At 37.8% G+C, this 21,074-nt stretch overlaps 2 protein-coding genes across 6 annotated transcripts in view; one reads left to right on the plus strand and one right to left on the minus strand.

Moving 5' to 3' along the window:
• The first annotated feature begins 24 nt into the window (after positions 1-24).
• Positions 25-1,903, plus strand: upp2 (uridine phosphorylase 2). Its single transcript, XM_024287047.2, has 7 exons — positions 25-341; positions 408-522; positions 596-754; positions 834-948; positions 1,052-1,261; positions 1,342-1,488; positions 1,573-1,903. The coding sequence occupies exons 1-7, from the start codon at positions 289-291 to the stop codon at positions 1,713-1,715; spliced, it is 942 nt and encodes a 313-aa protein (XP_024142815.1). The 5' UTR covers positions 25-288; the 3' UTR covers positions 1,716-1,903.
• Positions 1,860-21,074, minus strand: part of LOC112155431 (coiled-coil domain-containing protein 148) — a 25,592-nt gene continuing 6,377 nt past the window's right edge. For 3 of the 5 annotated variants that reach the window (XM_024287043.2, XM_024287045.2, XM_024287046.2), the window contains 11 exons: positions 20,347-20,438; positions 20,109-20,260; positions 19,009-19,104; positions 18,195-18,376; positions 16,994-17,132; positions 13,791-13,997; positions 7,775-7,915; positions 7,026-7,144; positions 3,127-3,244; positions 2,820-2,945; positions 1,860-2,404 (listed from right to left, as the gene is read on the minus strand). In XM_024287043.2, coding sequence (XP_024142811.1) covers positions 2,261-2,404; positions 2,820-2,945; positions 3,127-3,244; positions 7,026-7,144; positions 7,775-7,915; positions 13,791-13,997; positions 16,994-17,132; positions 18,195-18,376; positions 19,009-19,104; positions 20,109-20,260; positions 20,347-20,438 — 1,516 coding nt within the window. In that variant the 3' untranslated portion in view covers positions 1,860-2,260. The remainder of the gene's footprint in view (positions 2,405-2,819; positions 2,946-3,126; positions 3,245-7,025; positions 7,145-7,774; positions 7,916-13,790; positions 13,998-16,993; positions 17,133-18,194; positions 18,377-19,008; positions 19,105-20,108; positions 20,261-20,346; positions 20,439-21,074) is intronic. The other 2 variants (XM_024287044.2, XR_004946933.1) reach the window with 2 other exon arrangements.

Here is a 21,074-nt window from a genome sequence, read left to right on the forward strand (position 1 = left end):
TAGTTATATGGAATGTAGGTTTTCCCGTTTGCACATTTAATGCCTTGTGCAAATATTTTATGTTATAGCCCTTGCTGTGTTTGTTTGGAGTCGGTACATCTGAATCAGGGCAGGGACTGTTGCTACTCCTCTCCACACGACCAATCAGCTGTTGGGTCAAGAGTCACTGCTATATTAACTCTGCAGTTAAAACTCTCTTTTAATTGAAAGAGACAGGAGCTCAGATTTTGCATCGACCGGCGAAAACATTTTTTTTTAAAACTTTGCTTCAAAGCATCTCCTACTGCCATGGCAATGCTTCTTCTGAACCGCTTGGCAAAAGAGCACGAGGATTACATCAAGTAAGTAAAATAATATTTGTTCAAATATACTTCTGGGCATCTATTTATGCAGAACAACACTTTCAGACAACAGGTCCATGTGAAAAATCCTTATCTTGACACCATGGAGGAGGACATTCTGTACCACTTCAGCCTGAGCACAAAGACGCACAACCTCCCAAAGATGTTTGGAGATATCAAAGTTTGTAAAGCGTTTTAAATCTTTGTAAGATTTAAAGAGAAACCAGAGTTAAATTGTTCTTTTGTCTTTTTAGTTTGTGTGTGTTGGTGGAAGCGCTAATCGAATGAAGGCTTTCGCCCACTTCATCCACCAAGAGTTAAACATTCCTGGAAACCCAGACGACATTCAAGACATCTGTGAGGGAACGGATCGCTACTCCATGTACAAAGTGGGGCCAGTGCTTTCTATAAGCGTAAGTATTTCAATGTATATCTACTTATTGTTAGAACTGAGGGTTTTGAACTGATTTACCGTGTTTTGACATGTGACAGCACGGCATGGGCGTCCCATCCATCTCAATCATGATGCATGAGCTCATCAAGCTGCTGCATCATGCTCACTGCCAGGATGTGGTTTTGTTTCGTCTGGGAACATCTGGAGGAGTTGGTACGTTTTTTTTTTTTTAAGGCACCAGAAAATCTTTCAGAGTTGTCTTTTATCAATGGGACTTGGGTTTGCCAAAATATTGAGATAGAAATGTCTTCTCCAGGTTTAAATCCAGGAACGGTGGTGATAACAGATAAAGCAGTGGACTACTCTTTCCGCCCCCAGTTTGAGCAAGTGGTTCTGGGTAAGGTCATCACCAGGAGTACAGAGTTGGACGAAGAGGTGGCGAGTGAGCTTCTGCAGTACGCCTCTGAACTTGAGAGCTTTCCAACTGTTATTGGAAACACCATGTGCACCCATGACTTCTATGAAGGTATTAAAAAAAGAGAAACGTTTTTATTTCAGTCACATTTGGGAATAAATCTCAACAAATCCATCTCTGTGGCTGTGCAGGTCAGGGCCGGCTGGATGGAGCTCTCTGCTCCTTCTCTCACGAGGAGAAGCTGGAGTATCTGAAGAAAGCGTATGAAGCTGGAGTGAGAAACATCGAGATGGAATCCACCGTCTTCGCTGCCATGTGCCGCGTCTGCGGCCTCAAAGGTAAAACTCCTGAGCAGTTCTCGCTTGTACGGTCTGAATAACATGACAACTGACCTATCGCTGATCCTTTCCCCCCCTCCTCAGCTGCTGTGGTCTGTGTTGCGTTACTGAACCGCTTTGAAGGAGATCAGATCACCTCTTCTCATGAGGTTCTGGTGGAGTATCAGCAGAGACCTCAAATCCTGGTTGCTTACTTTATCAAGAAACGCCTTGGACTTATTCCCTGAAGCCCCGGATATTTAAACAACTGTAAATATGTAACATTTAGACATGTATATATTGATTGGTGATATGTAAAGTGGGCACCTATTTAAGTCTTAAATGATTTGTTCAATAAGCCAAATATATTTGGTTTGTTGGATCTTTTTTTAAAATCCTTTGATATTTATGTGAGCAAATAAAAATGTTATGTCGACTGGTTTCCATATTACTACAACGGTTGTAAATTGCACATAGACCACAAACTATTAAATTCTGAATAAAATTTATTTACTGTGACAAAAGAAAAACTTTTGTTTTGTAAATTTGTTATCAAACAAGTTTGAGAGGTGCATTTCAAATATAAGTTTTAATATAAATTTAAAACCAAAAAAATCCTGCAGAAAAGGTGCAGAGGTCACATATTGGGTTTACTTTATCTGCTTTTATGACAGATTAACAAAGTTATTTCAGGAGTTATCTGGGTTTTTTTTCCCACGCTAAATAAAATACTTGTGCAAATATTCAATGCAAGATCCCAGTCAGGCTCAGACTTGACTAAAATAAAAAACGATCAAAACTTAAGCTTGGATTTGGTGTCACGTCGAGGCGGTTTGAGGGGTTTGACTTCAGACAGAACCTTTGTGGCGTAGCGGCTTTGGTGCAGCCCAGCCTCCCGCAGAGCCTGCTCGACCCGCAGTCTCGGATCAGACACTATCTGGAAAGGAGACATTTGGAAATTCATGATAAATAAATATAATTTTTTGTTTTTGTTTATCAAAAAAAATAAAAAAGGAGAAAGATTAATCTGCATTGTTTGCTAGCAGAAGAGAAAATCCAAAGTTTGACAACCATAAATCACCGCTTATGTTACATAATGACTAAATAATGACTAATCTTAACATGTTCTGTACATAATGACAGTCAGACTCCAAAGTTTACATATTGATAAAGTGTCCTTGGGGTTTTAGTTGAAATGAGTTCTGTTTGACCAGGACAAATCTTACATAATAAGAAGGGGTCATTTTAAAGAGAAAGAAACGAAACATAAAACGTTAAACTTAAAACATTCGAGTTAAAGATGGAGTTTTTTAATCTTTCTAACAACAACTAAGGTTGATTTTTAACCGTGCCTGTGTGTCGGTGTATGTGTTGAGGCTGTAGAGAGGCTTCTGGTACTCTTTATCCAGCATCCGGCTGCTCCAAGCTTTGGTGTTAGCCGTCATCCTCACTGGATCTGCCTCTGCCACCACCTCCACCTAAAATTATATAAATAAAACCCATTATGCAAAGTCAACAGCAACAGTATTTTTACAGTAAGCCATTAGGTGGCACTGATGTCTCTTCTCAGGTAAATTCAGTTTTTTTTACCCTTGTCACTAATCTTATCTGACAGGAAAACCGGCAGGCTGAAAGTGTAAAGCCTGGCTAATGATTGACCTGCTTTCTGAGAGCTTCCAGACGATTCTGTCTGGCTTGTTCTTCTCTCTGCCGCTCAAGCTCCAGCTCCCCTCTCTCTTCTTGCCGCCGCAGCAACATATCTGCCCGTAACTGCACCCTGAGGGGAGCAGAGAGAGGATGTGGACATCAGACTTGCAAGATGCTTCTCTTCTTTTGCCATGGCCACGGGCAGCATTACCTATCAGTTCCCGCACAGCCTGCCGGCGGCTGTGACGGAGCCAGGGAGAGACTCCTCACTCCATCATCAGTTTTTATCTTTTTCTCAGCCCCCCAGTTTAACCTCATAGCCAAAATCGTCCCCCATTTGAATGCATTAATGCAAGTCTGAGCGTGTCAGTAGAAACAGATGACAGAAGTCAAGTTTAGTACTTCATGGTCTGTCAAAGGGGGCAAAAACGGTAAGAAATTGGAACATTTTCACAGTTTTTCCAGGAAGACAAATGTTATTTATTTATACATTACTAAAATAAAATTCTTATGCTTTGCTAAACATCACATATCTTTGAAAAGACCCCAAAACTGATAAAAACGGAGAATGTTTGTGAAGTATTACACACTGCAGCTCATTTCCAGTATTATGAGAGAAACTATCTCTGAACATTTTGTGCTCATGAAAGAAAACACCAAGCAGATGATTCATGAGTGCAGTTTGAAGCTCAACAGGGTGGGAGGAAAACAGAGACAAAGGAGAAAAAAGATTTTAAAAATTATAATATTCTAAAACTTTAAATATGACCTGAAGTCCAAATCCAATCATCTTATGATCCATTGCAAAAGTAGACTTTTAATTATGATTATATCACTTTTAGCCAAAATTAAAAAAAAAAAAATTGTAGTTTTTCTACAACATAGTTTCTGCAGAGCGGCAGTAGTTGATCAGAAATTCGTCTCTGAGTTGAGGACCATCAGTGTGGAGCAACAACGCCCCCTTTCCCATCTCTTTTGTGGGAGCTTGTGACCCGCCCAGCACATCTTCAATGTCACAAATAAACTCTTTTTCAAGCTGTTTTTTTGTGTGCTCCTGATCCACAACAACTCGAATGAAGACATTCTCCGAAATTCAATTTTGAGCCTAATTATCTTAATATATGTCTTCCAATGTGTTTCTTCTTTATTTGTGACTATCAAAATTGACAAAAAAAAAATCCCTTAAAAAAGTAAAAAATAATTCTACTCATGTGTTATCCTTGGGTTTTTCTGAACTAATTTACACACGTAATATATGATTGCTCAATGAATCAAACACTTGGTAACGTGAGCCTTTGTTGGTAAAGCTGAGAGGACTTTTTCATTACAGTGTTACACATATATACAACATAAATGGCAAATTTTTCCCTTAAGGTGTCAACATCTATCAAAAAACATCACTATAAGACCCGTAGAATAATGTAATTTAGGTGTAATCTTCATTTTTAATTTGTTTTAACACAAAAAAAGATTTAGGCAATTCATAAAACGGTTTCAAACGCCAAAAAAAAAATTCCATTTAGAAATGTTTACAAAAATTCCATGTTGTCAAAGACAAAAAAAAAAGTTTGCACTTTACTAAAGTGCGGATTCCCACTGAAGCGTGCACACCGATGATGCTTACAATGTTTGCTTTCCATTCAAGCTCCAGCAAGTAAATCAAATTTCTGTCACCCTTCACCTGATCCACATCTATCCAATACATTTTTGAGCAATTTGAGTTATATTCAATGTTAATGAAAATATAAAAAGAAATTAATAAGATAACTCATCCACTGAGTCAAGTATTTTTTTCTTTTCTTTAAGATAAACTGACATGAGCAAAGTCACGTTGAAACACAGAGCTCTAACTCCTCTCAGAGGACAAGCAGTGAACCACTTCTCAAATGGGGAAACAAGGCCAAAAGGCTGGAGGCTGCTGGCCCTAAGACACAAAAGCATTCCGCAGTAATGATTTAAGAGAAGGAAGCAAAGGTTTGTGTGCAAGGAAAGAAAGTTATTGTAAAGTCACGGTGAGACAGTTTCTGGGTCGTGTAAGTGGTTGTATTTTTACGCACTGAAGGACTTAGACATTTGAACCAAACTCAGTCCACTTTGATCAGCTAGTACTCTTTCTTTTTATTAAAACATATTTACGTTCTTGTAGATTTATCCTGGAGCAGTGTAAAGACACAAAATATAGCTCTATAATTTGCAAGAGCGAAAACGGGGATTAAAAATTCTGGAAATGTGGAAAAAATGTGTTTGTTGTTGAGTAGAGGAGGACTTTCTTTATCATGGAGTCAGTCTCCAGTTTTTAACCATGAATTTTAGTTAGAATTTAAAGTCCCACTCCAATAATCTTTTGATTATGAAGCCAAAAAAAAAATCGTCATTTTCTAGGATGTAGTTTCTGGCAGTAGTTCATTAGAAATGAGGAGTAAGCCCACTCCCACTTCCCGTCACTTATATTTACGCACTTTTCTGCTAGCTTACAGCCCTCTCACACTTAACCTAACGTTAGGAGTGCAACAAAAATGGCGAGCAATTTCTGAGCCATCCAGCCGTACAGTTCTGAGCCAGATGTCAACTCAGATGAGGAGAAATAAGACGTACATACATCTACAGAATCAGAATGAAGTAGAGCAAGGAACTTGTGGCTTCTACGTCACACCTACAAGCATTTTCCAATGTAATTTTTGCTCGTCTGGACCTGATTCACCATGATTTGAGTAAAGAAATACTCGGAAAGAAAATTTCAAGCTTATTTTTATTTATGGCTCTCCATTTTTTTAAAGAAAAATGCCACAAAAACATTTCTTTGGAGTGGGTCTTTAAACCAAAAAGTTTTAAAGAGCCCATACCATGATATCCTCAAGACTTTCAGAGTAAACTATAGACATATGTATATGAACATGTATTATCTTTGGAACACAAAAAAACAAATGATTTTATTAAATTTGACTTATTTTTGTGGACTCTTTTCATACCCAGAAGTAAAACGACTCCATCTCTGAGGCACCGCCTTTTGCTCCTTGTTGGTTACGCCCATTTCATGACGTCATCCTAAAGCCGGTGTTCCTCAGCGTGTCTACACATGTCCGTGCATGCAAACAAACAATCTCCAAACTTTGGATTTGGATATTTTGAAGCTTTACTCTCTTAACCCACAGTCCGATCTGGAATTTGAAGTGCACGAGGTACCACAGCGACCCCAAAGACGTCTGCAGGACGCTTCTGACTGGTAAATGAAAAGCTAAGAGAAGTTTCTCTCATAACCTAAAAAACATTTTCTCCACTTGAAAGACATTGTTGTTTTCTCTGCAGATTAGATACAAAATGAGCCACTTTTTCTCAAAGTTGATGCTAAAATAACACTTTGCTGATGATCCCCATAAGAGAGTGGTTGTGTGTTTGTGTTAGACTTGGGGTGGAGCTAGCAGCACAGACTCTTCCGGAAGGCGGCCATCTTCACTCTGTGACATCAGCAAGTGAGGACCTGCTTGTTTTCGTTGCTGCAGAGAGTGCAGGTTTTAAGAGGATTACTCAGAAATGCGTGAATGGATCAAAATATCGCTTTGGGGTTCTTTATAGTGAGGAATGAACATTATAATGCACTTAAAAGCTCAAAAAGTTGTTTTTTCGCCATATACCGCCTTTAAATGAACGTAAAGCAAACTAAAAGGCCTTTTTTTTTAGATATACTGGCAAAGTCTGAATAAAGAGACGTCGTAAAATGTTTGTATTGATTCAATTTTCATTTCGTGAAATCAGTGATGTCACCATTGCTTTTAAAATCCAGGATCCTATATAGTCCTGCACTATATAGTTTTTTAGTATTTATGGATTATGGTGGGAATTCAGGCATAGCTCTTAAATGTCTTTTCAGGACATTCAAATTAAAAACCTGGATCCAACGTTGCAATACTTACCTTTGCCTGTCCCGCCTCGCCTGCTCCTCCATGACACTCCTCAGAGCAGCCAGTCTCTCCTCCTCCCTCTGCTCCAGCGCCTCCCTCCTCTTTTCCTGTGTCAAATAAAACTGTCTCACCTGAGAAAAACAAAACAAAGATTACACAAAACTTTCGATGAATAACAGGCACACAATCACTGCCTGGCTGACTCATAAAACTCTGAGGATCATCATGTCCTATTGATTGAGATAGAGCCGAAATCAGATAAGTGTAAACAGAGACAATGAGTTATTTCAATGACTCCCTGACTATTGTGCTAAATTATGGAATCCAATGAGGCCTAAATGTCCTCATTAATCAGTGCGTGTCTCAGGTTGCCCATAGTCTCCTAGCAGACCCCCGAGGAGCAAGTTAATTAAACAGCCAGGAATATGATGTTATCACACCTGCGCCTTCAGTAAACGCAGAGAAAAACATCAAAAGCCCCAAATAATTGTAACAGCATGTGCATCCAATTTAACATTGTTCAAATCAATGCAATTTATCCACCAGGTTCTCCACATTTTGATCCTATCGTGTTAAGTAAACAGAATGCATAAAAAAATATGTTTTTTATCCCTTTAACTACAGCAAAGAAAGCTCTAAATGTTGCTGTCGTTTACAGAAATATGTAAACTTTTGATTAGATATACTCACAAAAGCTGCTGATTCCAGGTAAAACCCCATTTATTTGCTGCCCTTTCAGCCGACCTTTAAAGCAGACTTACTTTTTCCTTGTGCTGCAGCCTGACGGCAGCTTCCTTCTCTTTCTCCCTCTTCACCCTCGCCTTCTCTTCCTCTCGTTGTCGCGCTGCTATGGCTGCCTCCAGCTTTGCCACCTCTTCCTGCTGGGCCCGCCACTGCTGCAGCTACAAACACACGAGATTATTGTCAATCCGGCAGCTGCTCCGAAGGAATTACACGCAGACAACTGGCTGACAAAGTGCTGCATGAATTCCAGAGGAGGTGACAGAAGCGCTTTTTTCACTTCATGCTAAATCCCCTTAGGATCCATCAAAAGCACTGAAGCACACACATGGAGAAGTGCTGTTTCAGGAGAGAAAAATGTTCTTTTTGAGCATGAAATTCTTATTCATTTGTTCATTTTATACAAACAATATCAGAAATGCATTTTGTTTAGATAATGGCCAATTCTATGAGTTGAAAAGCTTCATCCGCACGTTTTTTTACACACCAGCCAAAGCTGGGGAAGGGATGAGCGAAGGGTTAGTTAGGGGAGCAGCTTGTCACTGGTCTGCTGGGTGTTGAAGTGTGGCATTCCGACTTGAGAGACGGATTTGCAGATCTTTCAGCAGAGAGCTTAGAAACCCCCAAAGGAATAAGATGAAAATTAGCTTGGCCTCACACACATTAGCACCAGTCGTTATCATCAAGTCAATTGCGTTTAATAGTCTTCCCGAAGCGGCAGCAGCTGCTGCGTGTTTGAAAGGGGACTTTAAAAATGATCCACCATCTAATCCTCTCCTACTTAACACCGTTAAACCCCAAGATAAAACATTTCCTCTTTTTAAAAATCATAATATTTTCACATAATCACTTTCAGTAAAATCATTTTTTATGGAATTCGTAGCCTGCATATCAGTCCTGAGTGGCCAAGTTGAGAAAAAAAATGAACAGGCACTTATTTTACCTGGAAAGTTAAAATCACTTGTTTTGTTTATTAGTGTTTCTTAACATGTAAATTACATTTGTTTCACCCAATCTGCTAATTTAAATTACATATGACAATCACTGAAAAACAAACTAAACCTTTAATACACAGATTTGAAAACCCATCCTAAATACAATTTTAAACTGCAATTTTTTGGGGTTTTTAACATTTTTAGATTGTGATTTTTTTTCTTATTCTATTCAGTTTTATTTCTCGTTCTTGTAACCCCTTACTTTATTTTCTCAAAAAGGTCTTGCCTTTTGCCAGGAAACAGTTGTAAATAAAAATGTTGTTCTTAATCTGTCCTGCCAGGATAAACAAAGTTTAAATAAAAAATAATTGTATTAGCAAAATGCTAAAAGGCTTTGTAGGTACATCTAGTTCCAATGAAATTTGATTACCAACGCAGTTTCATCTTTATTTATTACGTTAATTCAAATGAGATAATGGGAAAAACTATGCAAATTATTGTCAAACAGCTGTTAAAAAATATGATCCTAAGCGTAATCAAAACAAAAAAAACAGCTAAGTTATTTAAAATCTAAAGTGAGTAAAATTGTAAAAATATTTTATTTTTTGAAAAACAAATCTTCTCATGAGTGCTTTTTAAAGGTTTTCCCAGTGGTCTTTTAAACATGATTATGAAGTTTTTTGTCAAAATCAAAAACCTGTGTCGTTTTCTATGACAAAGTTATGTCTATGCCAAATACATGTCCTCCATCATCATCAAAAAAAGCCACAAGAACATGTTAAAAGCAGCAAAACAGGATTTTTATCAGAGTGGAACGTTTTGACATTTGTGAAGCTCCACCAAAGCAGAGTGATGCTTGAAGGGTGGCGACAAACAGATTCCACTACTTTTATTCTTTTACTGTAGAAAGCATTTGAGTTTTCTGCACCCTTTTAGGATGTCCAAACAATTTAAATACATTTTTTTGTTCTTTTGAAAAGGACAAATATACACAAACAATCAAATCATTCACATAAGTTGAATCTAATTTAGATTAAATGTCTCTATTAGCCAAACCCAAGTGAATCGTGGGGCTTTTATTTTAAATATTTGAATCCTTTAATTTGTTATCTTTGTATCTGTTTGAAGTTAGAGAACATATTAAATCATTTTACTGTATGAAATCACACGGGACAGCAGTATAACAGTGCCCAATAAAAACCTATTGAGAGGACATGGTGTGACTTGCAGAAAAGGAATTTTTTGGGAACACAATGAAAAAAAAGGTCATTATGAACAGCATATTTGTCAGTGGAATCTCGTTTTCTGGGGAATTTAAATGAAACTTCATCCTTTTTCATGGCAGCAAAAAAAAAAAAAAAAAAAGGCGTTGGGAGATGTCAGAATGACAAAAGAATGATAGTGTTTTTATCTGGGCGCTGCAGCCCGCTCAAAGCTTTTGTTAGCATCGCTGCACAATTAAATCTCTTCTGTCGGGGGCGTTGCAGCAACTCTGGAACTTTTCTTGCTGCATGCCACTTCATGACAAGCCTTCACTATACATAAAGTGTGGAAATTTTCAATATAAACTTATGAAAAACCAGCAAGTCATCATCGGAAAATGAAGCATCACTCCTCCACATGTGGGACCGCTCGAGTCGGGCGGAGTTATTACACAAGGCAGGGAAATCTTTATAGGGACAAGCACTAATGTCCATTATGAGATGACTAAAAAGGAAACCGTGTAATTATAGTCGTAGTTCCACAGCTGGAAGAATCAGAAATTCTCTGTGGTTCTTTACTCTGGAAAGAAGAAAATCTGCACGCGTGACTCATTAACTCTTCAGAGAGCTGTCAGCTCTGACCTTGTGTGGCTTACACTGGTATCAACTACTGAGGATACACAGACATGCTGCCCAGAGAATATCCTTACTACTGAAACACACGTTGAATACATTTACATGCACTAATATATATATTTATTTTCCATGTCCACGGTTCAATGCAATAACTGTCGGAACAAAAAGAAAATCCCTCCCCTTTTTATTGTTCCGGCGCTTGCCCTGCTGGCCCTCTCATCTCCTCAACACCTGAACATGTTGCAACAATCTGTCATCCCTCCAGGCTCGATTCACTCATGTGGAAAACACAATCACTCATCAAAGACGCCTGGGGGCGAGATATAAGGAGGAGGTAACGCGAAGGCAAAGACAAAATAAAAGCCTGGAATGAACAACAAAATCAAGAACAATACCGGCTAATTAAAGCAGCCAGAATAGCACCAAACAAACGGCTAATGAGTTGAAAAGAAGAGCCTGTCTTTCAGCGATAAAACGCAGCGAGATGAGAAATGTCTCAGGCATGAAATTCAGACTCGATGTTTCAATCGTCCATCTTGTTTCATCCCTGCCAATGTGTGACACCTCCTGCTCTTAAACTGTGGATCACAGCTGTCATGTGTCACCCATATCCCCCACACATGGATCCAGCAGATTCTTTGGTTGTCAAAAAGAAGTCTGTGTGACAAGTCAGAAATAAATCATCTGTTCTTCTTACGCCCTCTACCCCTGAAGAGTGTCACACTGCAACACGCAGTCTCGCCTCCAAACAAAAGGTCTGGATTGACCAAATAATGCTTTTCTGCGCTCTCATCTGAACTATTATAAAATATTAAATGAAGACAGTTGTCTGGGGGAAAAATGAACCTTTTATAATAGCCCCTAATTTTCCAAGAGTTAAATGTAGCCATTATATATTGTGAAAGTATCCTTTCACTCAAACCATGGCTATAATCCACTCTTAAATTGCAGTCCATAAAATATACATTTTCATGCACTTCCCCATCAGTAACCTTTGACCCAAGCCTCATTGTAATACAGGCAGTGTTTTATACAATATTAACTCATAGCACAGCTGCCAGAGCAGCTTGGTTCAGCTTCAAATCCCACAAATGTTGAAGCAGCAAAGGGAGAGGGAAGAAGTATCCAGTTTACTTCTTTAGGACGATGTCACTGTGTGACAATGAGAACAGCAGAGATAAAAGTGAGCAGATCCAAACAAACATCCACCTGAGCTTTCACTATTGACTGTATGTGAGAACTGGACTGAGTTACCCCTCCCCCGCTGGCTCCAAGGAACCAAAATTGTTTGATTGACGGATTCTCCCAAGCCCACTTTCAGTGGAAGGTTGTGACCTTCAAAAAAACTCACTCCTGACTGGTGATGGTGGTTGCTATAGAAATGTGAACTCAAACTGACTTAAACTAAGCAATGCTTAACGGCGATAAATGGTTCCAACATGGCAACATCTGTATCACGGAAAAACGGCGACTGAATTGACTTCATTTTGTTGAAATTGAAAGTGAGGCATTTTCTATGGGTGACGTCAAAGGTACGTTGTCCTTCTTTATATTCTGTCAATGCCTCGCACTATTGACTGTATATGAGAATTGGACTAAGTAACCCCTCCTCTCTTTCAATCCAAAAAGGAAGTACCTGCTGGCTCCAAGAAACCAAATTTTTTTGATTGACAGAATCTTCAAAGCCCACTTTCACTGGAAGGGGTGTGGCCATCCAACAAACTCACTCATGATTGGTGAGAGTGGTCACAATAGAAACTTCAACTCAGACCAACTTAAATCAATGCTTACTGGCGATCTCTGGTTCCAACATAGCGACAGCCGTATTACAAAAAAATGGTGGCTAAACTGATTTCATTTTGTTGAAACTGGAACTAATAATTTTTTTACGGGTGGCGTCACACTCACTCAGTCCAGTTCTCATAAACAGTCAAAGGCATTCACATTGGTTTAAACCAGAGTAAATGCCAAAACAGGTGCTTGAATACAAGAAATTAAAAGGTCCACCTGATAAACTGAACTGCCTAAAAAGCAACAAAAGCATCTCTTGGGTGCAGTTTTTTTTTAATTATAATAGTTCTTTCTAATTCACTAAGAATTTGTAAGATTTTGTATCTGATATATCGTAGAACCTCTTTCATTTTACCCTTCACATAATTCTAGAAATCTATTTTTGAGGTTAAGAAAGTACACTGAACCTCATTCAAAATTCATCAGACGTGCATCTTCTTGCACTGCATGTCATAATTTTATCCTCAACACAAGCGCTTCCTCCTACAGAACCAATTCTACCTTATCATAGCACCTTAAAAAGATCCTTTAAGCCCAAGGAATTCAGCTCTTTTAAAAAAAAATCAACATTTGGTTTTAGATCAAGCAGTGAGGATTAAAAACCTCAAGGACTCTTACAACAATGTGTTTTAACAAAATTTCACACACGCTGTAGGAGGGTCAAAGATTTTCCGACCATGGAGGTCTACAAAAACGTTTTTGACTTGATGATGACAACAGGAAGCATTTATAGGAAAATGAAATCACAGCTTCTTTTGGAGCAAACTGTTCTTCAGTGCTAGCTTTCAGGGTTGACGCTGCTTTTTGTAAAAGGCAAAAGGTAATTACCTGTGCCGCAGCAACTTATCAGTGCTCCAAGTCTTATCATATTCTTTTCATTGTACTTTAATATTCAAAAGGCAAATTAAATTCTGGAAGCACACCTTGGAAGGAGCGAAAAAATCAATTAAACTGCTTAACTTTCTCTGTGGATGTAAGACTTAAAACCTAAGTCCAATTAAAGCCAATGCAGAAAAAAATGAATAAAAAGCTCAACAGATCTTCAACTTTGTACCAACAAAACTACAGGAAAAAAGTGTTTTTCTCTTACAGGACAGTATTTAAAAAAAAAAAACCAAATATATCCACTCATGGAAAATACAAATTCAATTTGTTTAGCTCTGGTAATCAGCAGATGAATCTGTTATGTCACTGTGAACTACACCCCTCCTCAGAGACAGAAGCATCATGTTTGCAAAAGCCTCCTTATTAGCTTGTTTGCATTCACAGCCCATCCCAAGTGGCAGCTAAACCGGGAGCTGCTGTCAGGCAGCTTGGTGGAAAACAGAGCCTCATCAGCAGATGAGGAAGACCCACAGTGGTGCCTGTCTGACCCCGAAACACATCAGATCAGCTGATAGTGTGTGCAAGTCAGCTTTGTCAACTGATTTTAAATACAAAAAAAAACATGCATTTAAAAATCAGTGACTAACTTTTTCTTTGAGGTGCCAGCAGATCTCCTGCTGGTGCTGGCGGTCCCTGTGGAGCTGCATCTCCTGCTGGTGCGCATGTTTTGCCTCCTGTAGGGTGACCAGGGCTCTGGCCAGCAGCTCCTCCAGGTCTCTCTCCCACTGCTGGGTCACAACTGTCAGCTGTGTCTGGGTGAAGCGCTGCGAGTCCCACAAACGCTCATGCTCCACCTGGACAATGGACAGCAGCAGAATAACTCACCACATCAAACACCATTGTGTTTATCCAACTAGACTGACAGCAACACATGCTTTATCTAGCAAATCGATGGTGTGTTAAAGGATATTTACAAGCACACCTTTCTGACACGGTCTGTATTAATGCCGGCCGTTCCGTAGGGACACCTCTGCTCCAAATCTAACTTTTGTTGGATAAAATGGTTTTACTTTCCTAGGCTGTGAAACATCCTGAAGGAACACAGTTTCTTTCTGTGTGAGGCTGCCCATAGCTATTCATCATTGTGTCAGCGCTCTCACAGGCTGCAGCACTTGGCTGCTTCGTTGGAACAGAGGAAATGATATTCATCTAAGGGCTAATAGTGGCTAACTGACAGTATGAAGGCATTAGACACCTGACTGGTTTTATTGAAAATGAGTGAGCTGACAGACCTGCCGATGTCACAGAAGCATGTCCTGCTTATTAACACGCAACTTTAGGAACTTCACCCTTCATACTTCACTTTGCCGTGCCCTCACCTTCGACAAACCCCGCGGTCTTTCCTGTGTTACTGTACAGAGGACGTCAGCAGTTCTGGGTACACGTGCTGTTATGTTTGTCCGTATTGTGCAATGAACTCTGACTGTCGCACACAGTAGGCTTGTGGACATTGGCACGACGTTGTGCACACACAGCTTGTCTCTGTTTGAAGAGTGCTGCCTTCATGAGCACAAATTAAAGCAACAAGGTGAGTGAACTGTTCCTGCTTTGGGCTTGGCATATTATGACTAGAGCAGTGAAAAAAAATCCAGCTGGAACCTTTACTTACTTGCAGTTTTTTTGTTTTTTTTTGACACAGCTAAATACCCCAACCAGCAGAGGGAGCTCTTGACTTGAGGTAAACAGAGGTATCTGTCAGCAACATTTAAACTGGTTCAACTTTAGGTCAAAAAGAAAAAAAAACAATGTATAAGTCTACAGGCTGCTACATGCAAGCTTGCTTTGCTAAGATGGCAAAACTCCCCTGGATTACACGTGCAATTATTCATTTTACTAGGGGTAAAATAGGGAATATTATACAGTATTTAAAAGAAACTTTTTGCCTTTACCCCCTATTTTTGGTCATTTCTCTGCAAAGCAAAAGCATGAAAACAAACAATAAAAACAAATGTGATCAAGGCTTTTATTTTCTTATTTTTGCTACAAACTTCACCTAAAACACAGTAATATACCAGGATACAGAGAAAAAAAGTCATTATTTAAACTTAAATGGCCATTTTAGATGCTAAATAGAACATAAATGTTTATGTGATTTACTTTTATTTACAGAGGATAAAAATTGGCTGCTAAAAATGTCAAGGTCTACTAGAGAAGCAGGACTTGGGAATCAAATCATTGGGGTCTCAGTTCACCAATCCATAGTTCACACTGGTTAGCAAGGCAGTTTAATTATGACTAATGGCAGAATCTGGCGGAATCAGAGCTCTGCCAGCACTGATTCCATTTCTGTGTGAGTGTGGAGAAAGACATCTGTCCTCCTCGCAGTACCCCCGAGGCTGAACGAGCATGGCTCTAAATGCGGCACCCAGCTGGAACTGAAACGGTTCCTGAATGTGGGTGAGGGAGGAGAGAGGGCCTGGCTGTTGTCATGGCAATACTTAGAGGTGGCGAGCTTGAATTGTCCACAGTGGGCGAAATGGCACATCCTGCAGTGTGCTAAGCAAATCATTGTCCAGGTGTATCTGTCTGCTCTGCTCAGGCAATGACACTACATTGACCAGGGAGGCTGCGAGTCACACTGCAGGACTGCCTCCTTCAAAGGTGGATACTTATTTAGATGAGTGTGCATTTATTGTGGCACATATATATGTATATGCATGGAAGTGTGGAAATGGGGCTCTAAGATTTAATAGTAATAGCTTTTTTTCAAGGCCCACGCTCATAAAAAGTCATGTTTTTGGTGACTTTAGAATGGTGGGTGGAGTCAGCCTCCAACTTCCCTGTTTGGTTACCCTTTAAATCTTGTAAGTTTATGGGGGAAAAAATCATTATGAGGATAAAGTTGCATATTTATGATTTGAAAAGTCAGGGTAAATTTATTACTCTGTCCCATAAATTTACGTGTCTCAGGAGGATATAGTTGTAAATTTATTACTTTAAATCTCATATATGTAAAGAAAAAAGTCATAAATTTATAAGAAAAAAATGTGTGAAAGTACCAGAAAAATTCATAACTTTAAGAGAAAAAAAAATCCCAAATTTATAAGATTTAAAGTTGTAAATTTGCAAGAAAAAAACTAGTAGTATTACTTTTTTTGTGGCCCTAATACTCAGTCGTACAAAGTGGGCAACCCAATTAAAAAAAAAAAAAAACAATTATTAAACATGGCTAAAAAAAAAAAAAACAGAATTAGGCAAGGACTAGTTTTCATCAGTAGCATAAGCATAAATACGTATGCAAACACTTGTTAAACAAATAGATAAAAACACAAAACAGCACAGCATTTAATTAAAGCCTCAAAAAATGGCTTATCCTTGAGTGTGGGCAGCTATAGGAGTTAAAAGGCCACATTTTAATTTTTTTGGGAAGCCCTTGAATGTTGTTAGCAAGCTAACCTCCTCAGGTACTGACTTCCATGCACTCCTCACTGACCAGGCCGATTTACCAAAAATGCAGAAGAATCCATTTAGTTGATGACAAATTTATTCAACAGAAATGTTGCTCTTAAACGAACCACAAAACTGACACGTTTGTTGATCTGCGGATGATTTCACTGGATATTCTCAGGAAGAGTCAACACCTCCAAAAAGAAGTCCACATCACCAGATCAATTAGGGAGACATGTTATTTCACTCTGAAATTTGCAGATATTTTTATGTTTTATTTTCAGCAAAGACTTCTGGGTAAGCATGCCTATGCTTGCTGTGCACTCATTGATGTTTCAACTTGATAAACTTTAGTTTTATTTAATAAGCCACTGGGGACATGTCATTTTTCCTTCCCACTTACCAGTTCCTGTCTTGTTTTCTCAGGGAACAGCCTCTGCAGCATGTCCATGCAGAGGGTTCTGTGTCTGGGTATGTCCTGTGTGTACATGGACTCAACAAACTGGAAACCATGGTGGTCATCGGAACCCCAGCCACAAAACCTAAAATCATTTCAACACAAAATACACAAGAAAACACTATATCATTTTATTTATTTATTTTATAGCAGTGATTTCTGCTTTCTTGACAGGAAAGTGACCGTGGATCCATAATGTAGCTCGATATTATTGTGTTTTTATTACTGTGTCCTTCCTTTATAGCTGTCTTCAACTCAAATTATGTATAAACAGAGCAGCCATAGAGTATTGGAAGAAATGTAATTTTTATTTCATTCTTCAGCATGGTTTTAGATTTTCTATCAAAATGGTATCAAAACATTAAGTTTAAAGTAGCCATTATAACTATAAGAGCACAAGACTGTTTTGGGATCGCTAAAAATAAAAAAGAAAAAGCTTCAAATTCTTTGAAACATTGTGCTCTTTTGAAGCTAAATGTTCAGAATATGTAAACATTCAACTGTAAAAAACTACACCTCTATTGGCCTAGAATGTTATTTATATATATATATATATATAACATAAAAAGTATGTACATGAAGTGACAAAAAACCCATATGGGCTTATATCAGAGCCTCTAACCAATAAAACTTTAAAATTTACATGAAATACAATTATACACTCACAATTATACACTTGAATCAAGTATTCACCATAGAGGAAGAGTTTTAAAATGACTCCTTTGGGAATTTTACACACTTTAAAGCTTTTTTTTACAAATATAACTTTTTTGGCTTTTTGGTTATTAATTGAAAAAAAAAGAATTCAAATTTACTGACTGAAGGTAGAATTCAGTCATTATATAAGTACTTTTAGTTGTTTTTGTTCTGTTCAGTTGTAGCTTTTGCGGTCACTACCGTGTCTTTGCATTATTTGCTTTCGTCAACTATAATGACTTTTTTATTAACTCAATCAAAAATTAATATTTTTATTTTTTTCATTATTTAATAAACCTATTTCAGCACTGTAAGTGGCTGTTTAAGCTGTTAGCTTTCTTAAAAAATGTGCTTCCTTTTATCCCTTTTTGATAAAAAAAAATGATCCAAAATGTCTATCCAGGCTCTCAGTCACAGAAAAAAAGTTTATTTGAACAGATTTTAAATGTACCTATCTGTGTTTTGAAGTTGCTCCTGCAAACTCTGCAGCCTACTCCTGTAGCTCTCTGACATGGACTGGAAGGCTTGGATCAGTGACTCCTTCAGCTCTGGGTAAGGGCAGTCTGCATCCAAAACCTCTATGGGAACTTCATCGATGTTTACCAAATTATCAGAGGAACTAGGAAAATATTTCTGCAAAAAGACAAGAAATTACAACTGTTTTACATATGGGATAATTTGAAGTTTTGTAACATGAATCGTACATATATTTCAGATTTTTTAACGATACATTTTAAAAATTAAGTATCAGAAACAGTCAATAAAGAAAATTTAAGTATATCAAAACTTTTTAGTTTACAAACACATATCATCCTATATTCAATTAAGAAAAAGTGAAACATTTAAAGACAATTCCTTGACTCTGGAACTATTTATTTATTTTATAGTGAATACAAATTTTAAAGCATTTTATTGTCACTAATGTAAACTTAAATATTCTCTGTCAAACCAGAGCTAAAATAATAGAAGAGTCCTCATGGCAGCAGACGTGTATGGAGCGAAATTGGGCCATAAAGATTTAAAACATGAACAAAATTATTTTCCGCTTCACAATTTCTGTTTTTAACTATGAAAACTCAAAATTTAAGTTTAATATCTTTTTTCTGTTTCAAATCTTTTTTTCCCCTTTAACATGTTATTATTATTTTTCACTTTCAATATTTTTTAGTTTCAAATCTGAAAATATCAGGTTTTAAACTTTTAGCTCCATTGACATGTTTTGTTGAAATGATACAGAAACTATAATGCGGGATTGAAAACATTACCTCTAAATCAAGGCTCCTGATCTCTTCTTCAGTGTTCCGCTGCTCTTCATGGAGGTTTGTGATTATAACTCCCTGATGATCTTTCACAGCCTTTATCTGGTTGATCAATATTAAAGACAGGAAAATATCAATTCATATTTATCAAGTACTAGACTGAAAATTCCTATGTTGTCCAATGAATGTGTCAGTTGTAAAACATTAACAGTATTTTAAACTGAGTTTGACAACTTGAACTACAGAAATAAAATATAAATAAAAAAAAACTAATAAATAAATATATTTTTATGAAACTAGAAATTAAATTTTCAAGATAAACTACAGTTGGAAAGAAGAAAAAAGTGAGTTATTAACTGAAAAAAGATTTATTGGCTTTAAGCATTTCAAAAATCACAAAACCTGTTTTAGAAAGTTGGTCCCAAAAGTTATCTTTCCATTCATTTTTTAAAAAGAATTTATGACATATTTGCTTTTGAATTTTTTTTTTTTACCAGAGGTTTTTAATTACTATTCCACTTAAAAGAAATGAGGGGACCAAACAAAAGGTTGAAAAACAAATAAGCAGAGGTTCTGGGCCAATAGAAGGAGGTCATGGGAAAGAAACCAGCAGCACAAAGCTGACAAAATGTCTAGCAGACAATTCACTCCAAGCACCCCCCACTCCCTTTTTTAAGACCCTGGATAACTCTTTAATCTCACAATTCATCTTTTGAGCACAAAAACCCTCAGAGAGTCAAAGGCAGAGCTGGTGACTTAGAGACTCTTAATAAACAGAGATCCATGCATGGCAATTAAAGTTCTGAAGAAGATAAGTTCACAGCATAAAAACAAGAGTTTGAACGTCTGATTGATGTGTGAGGTTGAATAGCTGGAATTTCACATAACTACAATTCACAGGCTTTGACTGAACAGGCAGGATTAAGAGCTAGGTGGTTACATGACAGAAAATAATTGTAAAACTATTATTTGAAATGATTTGCTTCTCTTTTACTGTCAGATGCAAAAAAAAAATTCTGAAAAAGTTGTACATCCGGTCTGCAAACTTAATTTTATGTGGATAAACTTATGGACACTTAGCGAAATTTTAAATTTTACATGCATACCTGCTGTTTTACTCCATCCAGGTGTCCTAAATGTTCTCCGAGTGGTAGTCGTTGTCCTTCATACAAACTGAGGTGCAGCTCATCTCTCAGCTGCTGAGCAGGCTCCATAGTGGCTCTCCTGAAAGCCTCCCGCTCCCTCACAAGAGACAGACCTGAACACATTTTTAACAACTTTCAAGGACTACAGAGTTAAAAAAAAAAGATGACATGTTTTACACAAACTACTAGTGTAGTTTACCATATTCTTGAAGAGAGAAGAGGCCAGTGTTTGTGGAACTGTTTGGCTCGATCTTCTCCAGAAAATCCTGGAGGGCGTCTTCGGCCTGCTGCCTGTTTTATGAGAGATAAGGCGCTCCATAAAAACAGAATTATCACTTGGTTCAATTATTTACAAAAAAACAAATACTAAGAGCCTTTTGTATGGATGTCTGCTATTACTACTCACATAGTAAAATTTGTATTGGTTCACAGAAACTTATTTTAACTACAACATTTAATAATAATATTCTTCATTCTGAAGGAAAGTGTATTTTTTTAAGTATGTGTGGCCAGTGCTAAACTTTTTTCTTGGCCACAGAGCAAGGGTCAATGTTAGGATTACAGTTAGGGTTAAACCACCAAATGGTTCCTGAGTGCAGCTGTGTCTGCAGCTCACCGCTCCCCCAGGGAATGGATCAAATTCAGAGAACACATTTCACCCACCTAGGAGTGTTACTGCTAATGTGACTTTAACTTTAAGCTTAACTTTAAATATTTGTGGCATCAACAAAATTCAGCCTTGGATGCACTTAAAATACGTGCGAGCAATGCAGCAGTGTGTATCTTGGCTCCATGTATTACGTGTGACCAACTTGAATTTATACCGCTTTTTGTGCTGGTCACACATTTAAATATAATCAGTCTAAATAAAATGTCAGCCCAATAAAATGAAGCCCAACATCTCAATCTGAAACTTCGAGGATCATA

This window comes from Oryzias melastigma, linkage group LG21 (assembly GCF_002922805.2).
Source record: "Oryzias melastigma strain HK-1 linkage group LG21, ASM292280v2, whole genome shotgun sequence".
NCBI classification, from domain to species: Eukaryota; Metazoa; Chordata; class Actinopteri; order Beloniformes; family Adrianichthyidae; genus Oryzias; species Oryzias melastigma.